The 18,433-nt window shown below is 40.7% G+C and overlaps 1 protein-coding gene across 1 annotated transcript in view; it reads left to right on the top strand.

Annotated features, from left to right (window-relative positions):
* T265_08388 (hypothetical protein) overlaps positions 1 to 18,433 on the top strand; it is a gene marked incomplete at both ends in the record, with an annotated part of 49,323 nt that overhangs the window by 11,486 nt on the left and 19,404 nt on the right. Inside the window, one exon of the mRNA XM_009174182.1 lies at positions 13,301 to 13,458. Coding sequence (XP_009172446.1) covers positions 13,301 to 13,458 — 158 coding nt within the window. The remainder of the gene's footprint in view (positions 1 to 13,300; positions 13,459 to 18,433) is intronic.

Here is an 18,433-nt window from a genome sequence, read left to right as displayed (position 1 = left end):
GTTGTGACTCAGACCGATCATCTTTGAAATTGATATATATATATATATATATATATAGGATTTGATGATTATCTTAATTGAGCACCTTTGGAATAAGCTGTCCAGCACGAGAAGCTGCGTTGGTTGGGACATGTGTTGCGTATGCCGAACCATTGTTCGCCGAAAAAAGCGCTGTTTTTCATGTCCATTTTACAGCATCGTAAACAGAGAGGCGGCCAACCCTCGAAATGGCGGAGGAGTATGAAGGAGATCACGAAATGCTTGGGTGCTGTCGGTGCCTTCCAGGACGGTGACCGCGTGATTTTCACTGCACGTGGTTAGAGACACTACAAGATATAGCTGCCAACCGATGTCAGTGGCGTCCTTATTATCAGTTTCTATTCAGATTGCCTGAGTGGATGAGTGGAGCAGTAGGCACCTCAGAATGATTGTGATAAGCTAGCACTAAGTTCCTTCCCTGTCCATCTTCTCTCTTTTCTCTACAATAAGGCTTTCAAATAAAACACAGTGAAGCATCTGTGTTGAAAACTGATGTCATGCTATCGATGACGACGTTGATCATCTTTTGGCTAGCCCTTCTTACGCACACCACGGCGGATGAGATAGTTTCAGACAGCTCCAAGGCAAACAATTTTAGGCGTTATATGAAGGCTGCTGTTAGAGAAAGTTCTTGATTATGTTGAAGATATACCCGAAGAATAATACCCATCCTTAATCAAAAAGTTAAATTTTATCGGTTAGTACAAACAGCAACGAAACTCTTAACCATAGTTTAATCAAAATGTAGTTGCAAGTTAACCGTTCTATAGAAGTCATGACGACAGTGCAATAATATCTCTCGAAACGCGACCACTTGGAAACTAGTTTGCTCCTAACTGGACACCGTATCCAAGTTAAGCCGAATCTCACTAAAAAGGTCGTTTCCTATTTCCATTGATGGGACATTTGAGATATTGCGGGGCATTTTCTTAAGTATATGCTATTCGTTATTTTGCAGGAGGCTATTTGACAACCCACCACGGGTTTTGCGTTTAATGGGGCTTATCATGTGGGTTCAGCATATTTCCGTCAACCACTTGTTCTACGTGAACTCAGATAGTATTCGGCTCGAGAAATTCACCCGTTTGCACTGATTTTATCATTATCTCTAGATTACGACCTGTCAACGTTTTGACTGAGCTATCCTCCTTCTCTATAGATATCGTACAAGTTTCACAGTCAATTTAGCTGCCACAACACTGCCTGGTGGTCTGTACCACAAAATTTATTTTGTATTTACCTTATTATCTGGCAGACTTTAAAGCTCCGTATACCGGAGTTACCTAATAACGCGCCGACGCGTCTCAGGCCAAAATTATGTCGAAGTGAAAATGAGTTTGACCACTGTACGCTGTAACAAACACCAATACTAGTAAACAGAGTAAACATCAGCATAAGCAAATAACTCATTTGATCATTTTTGCAGCGTTTAATTTCAATACCATGAGGACATTGGACAAAATAATGGGATATTTTCTTTTTAGTCAAAACGATTTTGCAATACTGTCAGCAACGCGGCCTTGGTTTAGTAAAACAGCCAGCAAGTTTTGTTCTCGTCAAAAGTGTTATAGATATCTTTTGTTGTTCCTACTCTAGTGCTTAGTGCCGAAAATGGGCTCATCGATAAGGAGTAAAACAGCTTTATTTCAAACAAACGAATGCGTGTAAGTGAAACACTTACAAGGGACTCCACGCTATCTGAATTTTTACTTTCATCCATCCAGTCTGTTGCTGGATTGATTGGACGATTGATTAGGCTAGATGCTTGATTGGGCTGGATGCTTTCCTTCTTTACCTTTGAGATTTTGGTAGAGTGTTATGGGCTCAGTATGTTTTGAACGTTCCGGGGTTGCCTTCAGTAATGTGCCAGTCCTAATCAAAAGATGGGTTATTTGGCTACACTATTGTGTTCGGTAATACGTTGCACTGACAATAAACACAAACACGAGAATGTAGAAGAAGAGGGTGTGTCAATGGTAAAGGATTTGTTATTGCTTAGTCTTATGTTACCGTCATAAGGGCCTGTCCAACTGGCCTTCAAAAACGTTGTGTTTATAAATTCAGTCGCGCTGGGATGATGCTAAATGGCCTTAAAAATAAAATGACGTAGGTTTGCAGTTTAGCTGAAGCATGCTTCGGGTTTGTCGTGCCACAGTTTTGATAATGACATGGTTGGTTTTCTTTTCATACTGTGATTTTTAAACAATGAATTATCAGCTAAACTAGGATTGCATACCAAGCCTTCAACGGGACTCTTGTAGAAGGTGACGGTTTTCAGCAAACATGAATGATTATTCTGTGGAACCTGACTCACTGTGACAACCATCACTTTAAAATCATGCGATAGAATTTCCTTTGAGTAACTAACAGCTAAGCCTATAAGATAAGCCAAAATCTCGCCACAGGTAATCTAACGATTACAACCATTGTACTATTACACCTGAAATTTCAAATGACAGACTGTTTCGGGGTTTCGCGGTAGGTCTCACAGCGGTCACAAGTCTCACAATGCCTCTGCGGCTACCGAGTTTCATGACACATACTAGTAGCTGACTAAGCCTAGGAAGTTTTAGCTGTACTGTGGCATAAAATCCTTGTTGATCCGCAGTCAAAGTGCACTAAGAGACAAAAAATAGTTTAAAGCTGATCGTTAGCCCACAAAGATTTCGGTTTCCCTTGCAATTGAGGTACGAACGCTAAGGGGCTTATTTTTGTAGTAGAACTGATGCTTACTGAAATCCATGAAAATAAGTCGCATTCACAAAAATTCAGTTAGTACAACAGTACATACCGTTTTAAGGTTTTCAGCTCCGCCCGGTGTTGGGGCTCTCTCGGTATAAATGAGCTTGATGCCGTTGTAGTGTTTAGTTGAATTTGCTTTTGTCCGCAGCGCACTGGATATCAAGCCACAACCCGGTTTGATGCTTTATGCCTCATCTTCACCTTACACCAATCGGTCACGATCTACCTCTTCATTTTTGATATTTAAAAAGCCTCAAAAGAGGTTAAATGACGCTTTAAATGGAAACATCTGATGTCTTTTTGATTATTCAAACATATGAACAATTCGTTAGAACAAACAATTAATCTGAAATAACAAAAACCGATCGCACAATGAAAGCTCATTTTCAGAAAATGGAACATAAGTACACAAAAGAACGTCGAAACGTCTCACAATGAAGATGGTGTATTGTGTCTCTAGTAAAAACCATGACAGATGAATTACGATGGTGTTTTATCCAAGCTTCGTTCATATTCTTGTACATTTTCTTCGTCACGTATTCAAAATAGCAAGTCATAACGTTCTGAATAAACATTGCAGAAAAAAATGGGTGACCTCAGAATTTTTCCCACGAGTTAATTTTTTTGATAAATTTCGAAATATTGGCATCTTACTTTAAAGCAGAACATTCTGTTTGGTGATATTATTCCTCAAAAGTCTCATCGTGTGCCTTTATCTTAGCATGGAACATACTGGGTACGAGCTACACAAGGCCGATAAAGGCAGTAAATAGCGTATTAGTAGGCGATGGCAGTCACAAAATAAGATACAAAAAATCGAACTCGGTTCTCTTCCAGTCAGCTCTGCTGAGGTACACCACTGCATATTCTGAAATTCTGACAGGTCGGTGTGCGGGAATATTCCAACGGTACTCAGATTAAGCGTTTTGAATAAGACCCGGATCAAACATGCCGCCAGGGGAACTGGAAATGTTATGTGACAACCAACTATAAATAGCCCTAAATAGGGCCACTTCCTCAGTTCATCTTCGGACTTGTTGTTTCGGTATTATCTGCGATTCATGCAAGAAATTTTGTTTTGGTTTAATTTTCTTGAGTGGATTTCATTCAAGCCACTGCTGTACATCCAGATTCAAACTGTGTAAAACGGATGATACAAATGCTTGTAAAATGTAGACGTGCCAGTTTCGTCATATGGCTATGTCCGATTAATGACTTGATAAGTGTAAAGGACCTACATATTTTGTGATGGATGGAAAAGATTTAGGCTTTCCCGCAACGCTTTTCGGCCTATTGAATACACCGGAGAGCTACGTAAAATTGAGTTTTTGCGTTTAGATTTATGGGTCCAGAGCTAGTGTTTTTATTAACCAGGATACCAAATAAGGCATTCAATAGTTCAAATTCGATGATCCTTCAGCTCATTAGTTACCCGTTCTTATTGCTGACAGTTGACATAAATGAAACAGTTTACTTTATATTCCAGTGCAGTTTTTTATGTTTGACCTCTGAAAAAATGGGCAAGCGCTGGAATTCAATTTTGTTCATTTTGAAGCTCAGTTGTGCCTTTGTGGGGTTCCCCAACTCGCATATCGTAAGTGCTAGGCGAGCATGTCACCCTTGCTCCGCTAAACGCACCTGAATTACTACGTCCAAAATGGTAGTGTACGCACCCTAAGCGTTTCGCCCAGACAGTCCCTGACTACCTGTAATAAGGCGACGATGGTAATTTCGCCCATAGACCTGGCTCTACTATTGCATGAAAAGCTAAAATTTCACCAACGAAACGCAAGGTCCCCGTAATGACCACGACGTTCGTGAACAACAGTTTCGGTGTTTGCCCAGTGGAATCCCATCTAAGCGTCTAGGTACCCTAGATGGAAATTTCCTTCAGAATTCATCACCATGACGGATATCTCTCATTGGCAGTAACTATAGCGATTAACAATTGTCGTCTAGTATACTTCATAGTGCTTATTTGTATACTGAAAAATACTTGGCTGATAAATGTTTTCTTACGTTCAGTATTTCGCTGAATGTTTGTTGCTGCCAGAATAACGCAAGACGTCAAAGGGTGAATAGTTACAGTATTAAAAAAGAATGCACACCTCTTTATGGACACTCAGTGCTAGTACGGTGACTGATTGGTTTGGGATTTATTTCTTGTTGAATGCTCTCACGTTCAATCAGTGACAGTTGGTGTCTGGTTTAATATTTGAAGGACTGGACCAGGATATTAGGTGGCCGAATCGGGCTCTATTCAATTGATTTCTATCACAAAACAATACAGATGATGAATTGTTTTTGCATTTAATTCGGCAACTGTAACCTGCAACGTCATCACAGAATGCCATCTCCACGCAATTCGCGTTCAAACTGCAAGTCCACAGCGCATACAGTTAAAATAGTTGAGATATTATTCTGGAATCGTCTATTGCACTTTCAAGGCATCTCATTCTGTTAGATATATCGGCGTACTACTGGTTGCGGCAACATATAATTCACTATCAGAAACTAAATCAAACAGTCCACTTTGAATAAAACATTTGAATTAAGATAAGACTTCTCCATCAACATCACTACGTTCTTCTCTATTGTTCAGTCTCCATTTTTTGTAACAAAATCTCGGCTTTTAAGTTCAAATGTAGTTCCAAAGGCTACTGAGTTTCCGTAAATGTTATGGAACTCCTGCGCTTTCCTGGAAGGAGATAGAAAAAACTTATTCCATTCATATTGTAAGTGGACCAGAACAGATTGTAAACATAGATATGGGCTGTTTTTGAGCACAGTACGTTCACTGTAAACAGTCAGTTGGAAAGACACTTCTTGTATGGAGTGATGTGTCAGGCTTTCCTCTCTTGTATCTAAGTTTCACGCAGATTAACCTTTTCCTTTAACCTTTTGATGTTTCAGTTAAGGCAGTTGTTTAGGGGGAAGTTCGTATGGTTTGTTTACTCCTCAGATGCGCTTATTTATTCCCCAAAAGATTTATACTAGAAAAGACAGTTAGTGCAACCTTCAACCATCTACAGTAAAAATATGGGTTTTCTGGCTAGGGCATATGTTGTCCGGGATCAACAAAACAACTTGAGTCCCAGGCTCAAGAACTGGTGCACTTAATCCCATACCAGTGGACTCCCTGTAAAAATATCCACCCTCTCATAAAATTTTATATTTTATATCCTGGGTGCGAGATTCGCCTACTATAAAATTAAATCCAAAAGGCTCTAAACATTTAAGTATTAAATAGAGCATTGCACTGGAAAGACTGACTTCCATGTCAGCTGCTTATCGTGGCTAGTCGGGTAGGTAAAAGGCATGAGGGAAGTTCCGCCCACATAGCAATCAATATTGACGTGCTATTTACGTTACTTAATGTCGTTCTCTGACTAGATGTCCTGCTGCTTACCGTACCGTCAGTTTGCAGTAAATCAGTACTCATCACTTTTATTCCCATCTGTAATTCCGTTCATGAGCAGTAGAGGTCGAGTTTTTGTTATGAACAGAACTGATAAACAAGCATCTATTTGATTCCAATTTTCATCCCTTGCTGCTTTCAGCTGTATTACTTCCCTCGGAATGACTGATTAGCCTGATGGAAACTCGACCACACCAGTTTGCCCCTTTCATGCTGACTGGCTTACCTAACTGCAATTCCATATGATCGCTGTACACAAATTGCAGTTCTGTCTTAACAGTCAAAAGTAGGCAAGACGAAAAAACAACGTTGATACAGATTCGTTGCAACCTAAGTTTGATAGGGTAAACTGTGAAGTATAATGCGCCCCCAAGTTGTTAAACGCAGCTCTAATTTATGCTAAAAGTGTCTTTCTGTCTCATTTTTATGAATGGGTAATCTATAACAATCCTCTTACTCCCAGGAAGTCTTTTAGCGTGCTCGTTGATATAATCCTATGGAGAATGTAGCTGATTCCAATTGCATCTGGGAAGGGTTTCATGTTTTGGAAAACCTCATTCCCTTCAGGTGTTTGCTGAGCTTAAACGATTTTGTTCACGACGGCCTGACTATTTGATATAGTGAGGTTTGGTTACAATTTCGTCACCAGAGGATGCACTTGTAACTTCCAAAAGGTATGCATTCAGTATCAAGGTTACCTGCATCGTGCTACAAAATCAGCTATGATGCTGTTTGATCAGGCCACACAGCCTGTGCAAGTGGAAGATCTAGTACGTTTTGAGAACTTACATCACTATTGTCTCTAGGCTGTGGTTTCCTTGGATTGCGTCGACCATTGCGTAATGAATTAATTGCAACCTGAATGTCTGCGCAGGAAGTACCGCAATTGCAGAAAAAGTCGAGCGGCATAGGCTGTGGTAGCTATGATAGTGAAAAACATGCCGAGTAATCGTCCGCCTGGTTTTGTACTGCTATCCCCCTTTTAACACCGAAGGAATGACAAATTGTAAGATGTAGAATGGGCAAAAAGGTACAAAGAGTTTTTCAGAACATTTGAGCGATATCCTTGAGGTCCACCTTTCAAGATGCAGGCTACTGGATTTCTCCTGTGTCCAGCTGAGATGGTCGCCAACAGGTATCCATAGAGTTTTGGTGATATAGGTAGTTCCGAACAGTTAAGTTCGTTAGAAAGTGTTCTTTTCTGGATACGTTTTCCTGTCCTGCATCAGGACCTTCTGGGCAAGCTTTCTGCTGTTTTGTGACAATGAAGTATCAATTACTGCATCATGACTTTGGCCACTTATGATGACAATTGTAGCCTTATAAATCTCTGTAGCATTGTGGTCCGACAGAATGAGTACTCCATTTTTTAAGTCCCTGTACGATAACACTGCGGTTTTTGGCACAAGGAATAACTGCCCCAATTCATCCTTCGAATTTCCAGTGGTTCCCTTTGCTATCCACACAGTACGCCTCACTCTCATCCTTTCGATTCCGGATAGGAGCTTAATGTTTTGGCGCCTGAATCGAATGAATTTTCAAGGGATATGCTGTTCTGGCATTCTGTTTATGATACGTCATTGTGGCTGGAAAGCTATTGCTCACATATTTCTAAGGGATTGATTTGCTCTAGAGAACCAAGATTTTGTTTAATTCACTTACGGTTAACCGTGGGCATCCGTTATCATGAGTCTCCCTTTTCGCTCATTGACCTGTACGGCTAGCGCCCATACCCGGACGAGATTTAGTTGTGAGACCAACGACTGTGAGGCAGAGTCAGTTTTAGAAGCAAATTCTCAATAAGATCTTATAACCGAAAAACCAGATGCAAGAGCAACAAAGCATGAGTAACAATCTTTCCCAGTAGACTAGTCGCAGATAGAGAGCAGCACTTGCTAAAATACCTAGTTTTTATTCTAAAGGCACCACAAATCATGGGTACTTGAGTGGTCGGCAGGCGGAGCTGAAATCAAAAGAAAGTAACCACCGCATAGAACGATTGTTCCGGGCAACACCATACAAACATGTAGAATTTTCGTGGGCAGAGAAAAACCTGCCTTAAAAAGTTTCGAAGAATATTAAAGTATCATAATCCAGAAGTTGACAAGGGATTTGGGATTGTCACCGTGAACAAAATGGATCACACGGGCAAAAGCCCCCTTTAATGACAGACACTCATAGCTATCAACTGATCCCAGCGGGAACCTTAAGAAAAATACCGGGGAATATGAGGACTTTGCGGAGTGCAAAACGAATTTATTCTTCCGAGGACAACTGTATTGCTGCGGACTAAAGACTAAAATGTTGTATTTTTCACCGAATAGGGTACACAATTTTCTGAAAGAATAAAAGGCCGAAGTACTCAAGGTTAAAATGTGGTGTTATCAGTTTAAGTGGGCTCACCGGTTACATATTTTGACCTACATTCCATCAGGACAACGGTCGTAGACCCATGAGATAAATATGAATCCTCAGATTAAGCTTGTGAGGAACAAGAGGTTTGCAAAATCCTGAACATTTGTCTTATGTTAATCTTTGCATTCAATTCGGAATACATAATAAATTACAGAAAAGTTGCACCATCGAGATCCTCAGTATCAGGATTTGTAACAGAATTAGCCCTGCAGAAACAAGAGCGGAGTGTACTGCCGGCAGTCAGTTTCAAAATATGCACTCATTAGGATAATGAAACGTTTGTCATTATCTAGGAGAATGAACTGCAGCCGAAAAATACTTTTGGCTCTCAGCAAAAGCATTGTGGAACACAGGATTGCCATTCTTGTTTACTCTCATCAAAGCTCGCACACGGAAAACGAACATACATAAGGAACATGCTTGATTAACACAGAAACCCCACCAAAAAGCTGCATGCGAACGGTACCTAAGCACATTGAAGCACACTGAAAACTCATTTAATATAAGTCTACTTGTAAACAACGCTTTACAGCTTTCCAGAGGAATACTTACCTTAGAATTGTATCAGGAATTCTCTCAAAAGCCGACCGCTGTGATTACGTGACAAGTGGACAGAATAATTACACAAACTTCATCATAACTTTTTTTTGGAGCGACTACAGGACTTGTCCCATAGCATGGAAACAATACAGGTGAAGAAATTATCAAAGTGCTGCGCAAAGCAAAGTTAAAATCAAAGAGAAGGTCAAATATCAGGTATTGTAGGAATAAATATGGAAGGGTTTCCGCGGTAATGGCTCAAAAGAATTCCATAAAATTTTTATCATTCCGTAAAAACCAACACTAATGGTTTTTAGGGTGTAAATTGCCAAAGTCGTTTGGCTTTACAAGAATACCTAACCTGTTCCCAAGTTCTGAAGTAGGAGATTTATCGAAAAACACTTTCTGATAGTATCTGTTCTGTGCATTATTGCATTTTGTCCCATGGAAAATTCATTTCTGTGGCCCTACTGTAACATATCCAGGATAAAATTGACGGAAACTCGGGGACGGCGCCTACCTGATAAGCCCGAAGATGGCTGAAACCGGCCGTGGGCTGTCGAGGAATTTTCAGCAACCTTATGAGTAGTGTATTATGTCGATATCCAGGTTACTTTCCATTCAGCACAGAATTCTATCTGTCTGCGGCGCACAGAAAAACGGACCGTGATTGACCCCTATTAAGCTTACCAGGTGTGAATCGTTCGATACTGACACGAAGAATCAATGAGGGTATCATCATTTTACCTTGGATTGCTGACCCGGGATCCCACTAAAATGATGTTAAATGATGTCATCAGACAGTAGGGAGTCAGGCAAAACTTTCTCAGGTAAAAGTGAATTCCTCCGCACATAAGGCTTCCGCTAAATTGTCGCACTTTTCTTTGATTCCCTTTGATTCTTTGATTTTCACCTATACTGATGGAAGACGTATTGTCAGCTTTCCGCCTAAACCTACTTCGCCAAACAGTCAATAAATGATGGACCACCAAAAGGTAAAAATAAGTGAAACTCATAGGTCTCTTTGGGTTTGTACTCAGAAGAAATATTTACAGTACTGAACGTTCAGAAGCCATGGTTCATGGTTATTTTGCATAAACTTCACTACTGTTTCTCCTGAGAAAGCTTTACAGTGGTACATTTACCAAAACGTCATGCTCATGTCCAATTTAACTACAACTGCGCATTCGGAATTTAGTTTAACATTTCAGGATAACCATACATAACAATAAGTTTGGAATCGATTGTGCGTTAATGAAAACGGAATTTGATGCGGTTATCCGTTTTTTTCCACGATATGCCCAGACATGACAAGCATAAACAGCGTAGTGTTGTTTAGTGTTTTTCTCACCACTCAGAATTTGCAGAACAATCACTAGCTAGATAATCACAATAATAACATTTCCGTGCCTATTGAGGTTGACAATAGATGAGCGTCATTTTTCGCAATGCAATTAAAATTCGCACACCTCTGCCAACGGTCCGAAAACGCTTGTTATTATGATTTTGTTGGTGTAATTTTAGGCTTTAATTACTCACGCATATCGAAGCGTTGGTTCATTTCTATGGGTTTCATGCTAATTTGTCTAGAGCTTCCTACCATTCGTGGTCGATAAATTTTTACGCTCAAAATAGATTTTTAGTGCAAGTAAACCCACAAGTTTTGTACCAGATTAAGATATTCGCACTGTTCTTTCTCAGGAGCTACTTTTGTGCTCGTACAGATAAGCGTTGGACTCAAATTCGAAACCGCAAAATCTTTGCGCACTCCGAGAATTCCTGCATCACAACTGAACTTCTAACTACATCTGATAGAAAGATCTTCATTCTCCTTATCTAATCAATACATTTTACGGTAGTCAGTTCATTTTTTGCTCATAAATCAGCGAATAAACTTGCAGTGTGGTGTCGTCAGAACAGCCAAACACCACAGCGTCTCTTCTGTCACAAAACCATCCGACAATAAGCAACTGAGCTTACTGTGAGCTGATCATGAGAGTATTCAGCGTCATTACTGTGATCTGCTCATACCCGTACGAGTGCGCTTGTGACGTTTCAAACCCAACACCAGTGTTTTTAGCCATATGGTAGACGGTCCCGGTCGTGTCGCCCACATTGTGATCATGCTCAGTCGGAAGCACTACTCGTCTTCATAACTTTTGACATTTGCTAAAAGCTATCCTCCTAAGGCAGGTGGAATCCGTCTTTGGAAGTGAAGTTAAGGTTGTCATGCTTTAAATAGCCTTAGGCATCGAATAACATTTGACTGTTGCTGAAACACCACCCGAAAAGCCATTGGAGTTAATTCTTTCTATTTCCTTATGTGATGCGAACGATGAGCACAGGCGTCTGAACTGTGAAGACTGAGCATCTATCCCGGTTGACCATGTGCTGCACCCTTAATCCGGGGAATCTCGCTCACCTTTAGCTGTGGATCTTTTTGAAGCAACTTGTGTTGCCTAAACTCAAAATGTGATCACTGGATGCTAATAAAAATGGATCACACAAACGTTTTGAGTGTGAAATACTAATGGCTGAAACCGTGCGTATCGTAAATGCCAAATACCATGAAAGTTCGATATTAGCGATAGGCTTAAGTAACTCAATCTCAATCTCCTATTTACAATGTTTATTTTCGACTCTTCTTGAAAAAAATTAGTTTGCAAGTAGGTATGTCCCACCAGTCACCTATAATTTGCATGAGATTGATGGAAAAAGGGGGACTACACCCGTGTGCTGGGGCCCATGAAGGGAAACCTTTCTTGGACTGTCCAAGACTTTTCAGCATTATGTGTAGCACGTTCCGTCAATTAGATGAAATTTCACATCCATTTGCGATGCAAATTGGTGTGTAAAAAGCACCACACATGATAAGTTGAAGTGGATCGAAATTCTGTAAAGCAGCACACTTGGTGGCATGCGCAGAATAGCAAACATTCAGAGTTGGTTGTATTTGACATAATACACTTAGTCTTGTCCCATGTGTCGTTCCCCGAGACGTTTTATTCTGGGATGGAATTATGCTACTAGGAACTAGGTCAAAGCTGGCCATACCATTATGATAGGAAAAATGTCGCACCATTAGATAGCTTACGCTTCAAGTTTTACAACCATTTGCTTCGGCAAATAGATAAAATCGTCCGTCCGATTCGTGTCGTCTTCGATAACAAGCGTGCGTTCTTGTCGCTCTAGTGGCCAGTTAGGGAAATCAGAAATGACTGGTTTCATCTGGCAGGTGGTTTTTTGTGGAAGGAGACAAACTGTTAAATCATGTTCGAGGGACCGATTGGGAGTGGTAGCTGAGCAGTGTTTTCCCAAGGATGAGACATATGTTATCAGAGTGCAATGTGGTTTGAACTTAGGGGGCCTGATTTTGTATTCAAGTGCTTAGATATTTCTCACTTGGTTAAAACAGTATAATTTTACTTGAGGAACAGCACACTTTAATGCCTACTCTCCACGGATGTGGCCGGACCTTATTACGTAGTACCAGTGGTTTTATCGTTACTTCACACTTAGTGCTCTTTGAAATTTGGAACGGATAGCCTCAGAGAAGACCATGAATTAGGGTAAAAATGTTGTTTTAAACGACTTTATGTGGTCTCAATGTATGAGGTATATATCGGTCTGATGTCAGTACCATACCACTCAAAACCACACTTGATACCGGATTTCAAAAAAGAATATTGCCTGAATATTCCTTTTCGTTCTCTTAGGAGGACACATTGCTTTTCGGCATTTTTTCAGTAGTTTCCGGAGTAGTCCTTCAATAGACACAAGTTCCCGGTTAATTCACATGGACTCAGACCGTTGTGTTATTTGATGACGACAAGTCTACCTTAGAGGTAATCTCACCCGATGAACCAATGCGTATGATGTTTTTCTGTCCAACGTTATGATTGCTTACTTTCATTTAAGCAAAAAACATGTACTTTGCTATTCGTCGTGGTTTTTTGCTGCAGTTGAATTAGATAGGCCGTGGTTCCTATTCGGTGGATGTCGGTAGTTCATTAAATCACGTTCGATCCAACCACTGGAAACTGCAATGTGAGAACATTGCAGATGCCCCATTTCCTCCAAAGATTTTTTGGAAACATGACTGATTGCAGGATTGAAATTAACTGCATCTGTCTGTTTTCTTTGTAGGAAGACGCACGCCTCTTGTTTGCATCCGTTTCCACAATAGAATCGGGAATCATGCCACCAGAAGTTCATCAAGCGATTGCGAGATTGTGGCAAGATAGTGGTGTTCGGTCGTGTTTCAAGCGTTCCAGAGAATATCAGCTCAATGATTCTGCAGCGTAGTAAGTGCTAAACCTTGTGGCGTGGGATGTGTTATCGGGAAGATATCAGCATATTTCTGTCAGTTTCGAATATGGTTGAAGCGGCTGTTGCCTTTAAGGTTAAAATAATATTGTCCCATCCTGCAGCGGGAAGAGGTCCAGGCTAGCTAGGTTGTTATAGCATGGCTGTTGGCGCATCAATTCCCGATGTTTAGACTGGAAGCATCTAGACACTTCCATACCTCTACGGTTCCCAAGGAGGCTAGCTGTATTCTGGGAGGTCTCAACGTCTGATAGACCAAAAATGATAGACTTACACCACTCCGCACGTCTTGAGTATGCAGCTTTCTGAAACAACTCGACCATTGAAGTAAACCACTGATAGCATACATAGAGCAGGTTATCCAAAGAAATAAAACATAGTGATGGACACACTTATACCGACAGTCGGGTTAACAAATTAACCTGAGATTTTATGAGATAGAGATCACAAACTTTTCAAACGAAGATAGAAGTGATGTTGCTACTTTGAATTGGGCCAACTTAACCTGAATTAAAATACCTGAAAACTCAGTAGACACTGTAGTACTCCAGAAGCAGTCCTTCGCAAGTTCAGCGGTGCTATAGAAACGTTATCTTGCTGAAACACGCATTTTCCGATCAATTCTCGGAAACTACTCACAAGGTTGCTGAAAACTCTTCGACAGCCCACGACCGGTTTCACCCTCCTTGGAGCTCATCAGGTAGGCGCAGGTAGGAGGGCAACTGACTCTTGAAACATTCATCAGTTTCATGGGTTGATCGAGTTTGGTTCTATTATAACCCCGTTATTGTTGTGAAAGGCTAGAGCCTCAGCTGCGCACCTAATCTTTGCTGCGTACGATCTTTAAGCTTTAGAAATGAAATTTTAGCGCAAAAGCGTGGAATCAGGATATCTGTGCATGATGTAAACACCTAATTGTTTCAGGTATCATCCCTCAATAGTTCTCACTTGAGCGTAAGGGATTCCAGATGCTCAAATGTCTCGGGTAAATGCCCCGGACATCTACCGTCACCACATAATCTTCAGACAACCGGAACCCAGAGAAAAGTTGTCATAGCCAACTGCCGACTTGTACAGTTGCCTTTTATCCGTTACCCTGCATTTCTACAAGTTCAAGCACCTTGTTAGTGTAGCACATTTAAGGGGCCAAACTAGGAGAAAATATTTCTTCATAATGGTCGTCTAGTTCCAATTTTAGCAAGACCTGTCGTTGAATCACATATAGGATTTGATTTGCCCCACATCAGACACAAGCAGCCAACCCTTTTTTCAAACGTCCTATGAGCTCTACTACATACTGGGCATTTTTATTTGTTTATGCATTGACCAAAAACCAACTCTTCATTCATTAGAAATATCTTAAACTTCTGTGCATTATTCATCGAGACAAGCTTATCTACTCGCAGCCCCTTCGAAAGTGCACACTGCCATTTACATACAAATGAAGTTACTTTTCACCCTGTCTGACTACAAAACCCATACGGTTTTTCTTGTTAGTTTTTCCGATACACTCAATTTTATCGTACTGAGTTTCATCTGGCTTCAAAATTCGATAGTATGTCTAAGTAACATGAGGGCAAATTTAAAAACACACCTCAAGCCTAAAACTAATAGACACCTTGTTACACTCATCCGATGAGTTCCAGCTGGAGGGGAACATGTCGCACATCGCTCTTTCAGAACCGCCCACATGTACCTTATAATTAGCATTTGTGAAACATTTAAACCCACCGAATGATAATTATCGGTTCTGCCAGAAGGTTCGTTCAATGTTGGGGGTCGTACCGAAAGAGCATTTAAAAGGTACTCTTTTGTGATATTTCGAATAAAACTGCTTTCTAGTTGACAGGACGCTGCCTACTGAGACTTGAGTATTGTCCACAGAGCCACGAGAGTACACAGCTCCAAAGGTTGATTACGAGCCTATGAATTTCAAGCAATTCGTTCCGTTCAAAAGCATGCTTGTGGTACATTGTGGCAACTGAATCCTGAAGGCTTCCGAAAACTGGCGTGTTGGAAAAGTTGACTGATAGCAGTGCACTATTCTACTTTATTCTAAACTATTCTATCCTATATTCAACTATGTTCTATATTCTAACAGCTAAAAGGCTGCGTATTTCGTCATTAAAAATGCTGCCAGGTTAGATGCAGTCGTACCATCGGAATCCAGAATGTATGGAAGACCATGCCGTACAGTTTGACGTGGGACAGCTTCGTCATCACTGCCACTAGCCAGGTTGGATTGTAGTCACTGTAGCAACAGGCGAGAGCTCTTGGTGTTCGCAATCATCGGGGTACCTGCAGGACTGATTATTTTCTATTCAGGTCCCTACCGATTTGATATCTGTGATTGCCTGCTCTTCGGTTATTTCAAAGAACCTTGTGCATTGGTACCAAACGAATGTGCATGCAGTGAACGATGACTTGAGTCCTACATTTCACCTATTCGTTTTCCATTTTTCTGTCGGTGATCGATACAAGACATCTCTCGGGAAAGCTCATGGACAGAGCATAGTCATTATGTATATCAGCAGTTCATTAAGTTTATGCATTGAGATAAATTTTGCGCTCTCCAGCTGTCGAATCGCGGCCTCAAAACTTCATTTTACACTGATTGAACGGAGGGACCATTTATTAGTCCGCAATTCGCGCGTGTACTATACTGGAAAATAAATCTTATGGAAATTCCTTGGGGGTACGCATTGAAAACGCACCTACTTGGGGAAATGGTGACACCCAATGCCATAAAAATCCAAAAGTCCCCTAAACTTTGATATCAAGGCGAATGGATCTGAGATGATAAAAACGAACAAATCCATCGCACATAACCATTATTTGGTCAAAAATTCAACGCAACTTCTGAAAAAGCGAATGCCACATATATCAATCGCAGTTAGTGAGCACTTAAAACCGTTGAAGCCTCATGCATGGCTACGTATAACAGACCTGGCAAATATAGGACTAATTTCTTTACTTTTGATGGAAAATGATAAGAAACATAGACTTGTTCACCTTGGCCATTTAAACTGCAGTGAGCAGCGGATAGATATTAAACAGAGACACAGGTTGTCGAATGGTGGTGGGATTGTCTGATGAAAAGCATCAAGTTACAGCGCATTCACTTTTCACGAATTTGGTGTTTTTGGCACGCCACGGAAGCAAAGAACAATCGTGGTTTGAACTGCTCAGTGTTGTACTAAGTTTGTGTGTCCCAAACGGGCTTCAGAAGTTAACATATCTTGTCCTCGTATCGTATGTACTGACTAATAGGACGGATTTCACAGCCCAGAGTTGCCTTGGAGCTCGAAGGACCTATTCAGGCCACGTACGGTAAAACACCAATAGCAGCAGTATTATGGGTTCTCACGAAAAGTTTACACATATTCTAAGTTTAATTCATAGTTAGATCTTGAAAAATTACCACGGTTAGTCCCAATGGAATTTCGATAGGTACACTAAATTCACCCTGATTCTGGTATGTAACCGTGTTTATAGTAAACTTAGACCGTCATCCGTCAAAACGGGTTTGCTTAAACTATGGGTTTGAACACATTTTTAAACAGATGCATGATCAAGGAAAGGAGTTCGTTCTTTCGAACAAATCCTTCCTTAATACGTTCAAAAAACATGGTCAGAACATAACACAAATTCTCCTGTGATTGATTAATACTAGTGGAAGCTCTTTCGAAGAAGTAGCTCCATGACATTTCAAGGTAGAGAAGCATGTTAGTCTCCTGAAACTGATAAATGGTTTAAATTCACACAGCACGACTAAGAACGAGCCGGTGGAGAGACGCTTCACCAAACTGTCGTTTAAAATATTCCGCAGGAGTTGGTCTTTATCACATAATAGGTCCCTGAAACGACCTATCATGAAGTCACTTAGTGAAGACCCTTTAAATTCTTTTTGCGGATCTTCTACAACAGCTTCTGGACATTTCCAGCCGCACTGCTCTCCATAGTCTCTTGAACTTCCAGTTCTGTCAAGTCTGTATATACAAACAGGCTACGTTTGAACTGTCGTCTAATTAGTTGTCCAGCTAAATTGTACTTTGATTCCGGCGGGACAGAGTGTCTCGCATCATAGGGGAATACTGACCGTTGTGAGGTCCAGTGTCGTCCGCTTACTCTCTCCAAAATACCGTAAGCAAACTTCTCAGCGTCATGTATTAGTGACTGTCGTTCGAGATCGTTAGAAAGTGGCATGCAAATTAGCAACTCATCCATTGATATAAAGAACCTTCGGAACTACTTGCTCTTCGGAGACGTTTTGTTGGTACACATCATCTCAAGTTCATAACCATTGTACGTTCTCATGGGAATTCTGGATAGTTCAGCAGCGAACCCGCCGGTAAGCAGCATTCAGTAAAGGCCAACCAGTCGAAATGCGGTAAACCGCCACAGGGTCAGACGTAACGTAGATACATCCTAAATTGAGAACTTTACTTGACCGGAGAGCCCACACACACACATACGAAGCAAGGTATGGTTATTCTACACACTGTCTACGTTCACATTCAGCTAGGGCCATCGGGAAAAATATCGCAAATTTAATCCAACTTCCCAGTCTGTGAAGTCACCAGTAACCAGTGTTTGTTTCCTTGTTGTCAGTTACAGCCTATTTAACTAATTCTTGGGTTACCGAAAAATTCACACTGACAAAGAATGTTCTACAATTTTAATTCATTCCCCCAGCTTAAAATAGACAACAAAATATGCCATATTTTCATTGGTTATTGCTCGCTTTCAAGAAATCTACTTCTAGTTAACCTGAGGTCGTGAACTTTGTTCTACTCGAGGTTACTGATTTCTGAGCCGAAAAGTTTTCATATTCATCGTGGATTTTCAAACTGAACCACTTGGTTTGGGCTAGCTTCAAACATCCACTGTCATAACCTTTTTGACATAGCTTGTCAAAATATGACTTATTTAATAATATGGAGACTTCATATA

Source organism: Opisthorchis viverrini, assembly GCF_000715545.1.
Source record: "Opisthorchis viverrini unplaced genomic scaffold opera_v5_216, whole genome shotgun sequence".
NCBI lineage: Eukaryota > Metazoa > Platyhelminthes > Trematoda > Opisthorchiida > Opisthorchiidae > Opisthorchis > Opisthorchis viverrini.
The sequence above is the reverse complement of the archived record's forward strand: the minus strand, read 5'-3'. Positions and strand labels throughout refer to the sequence as shown.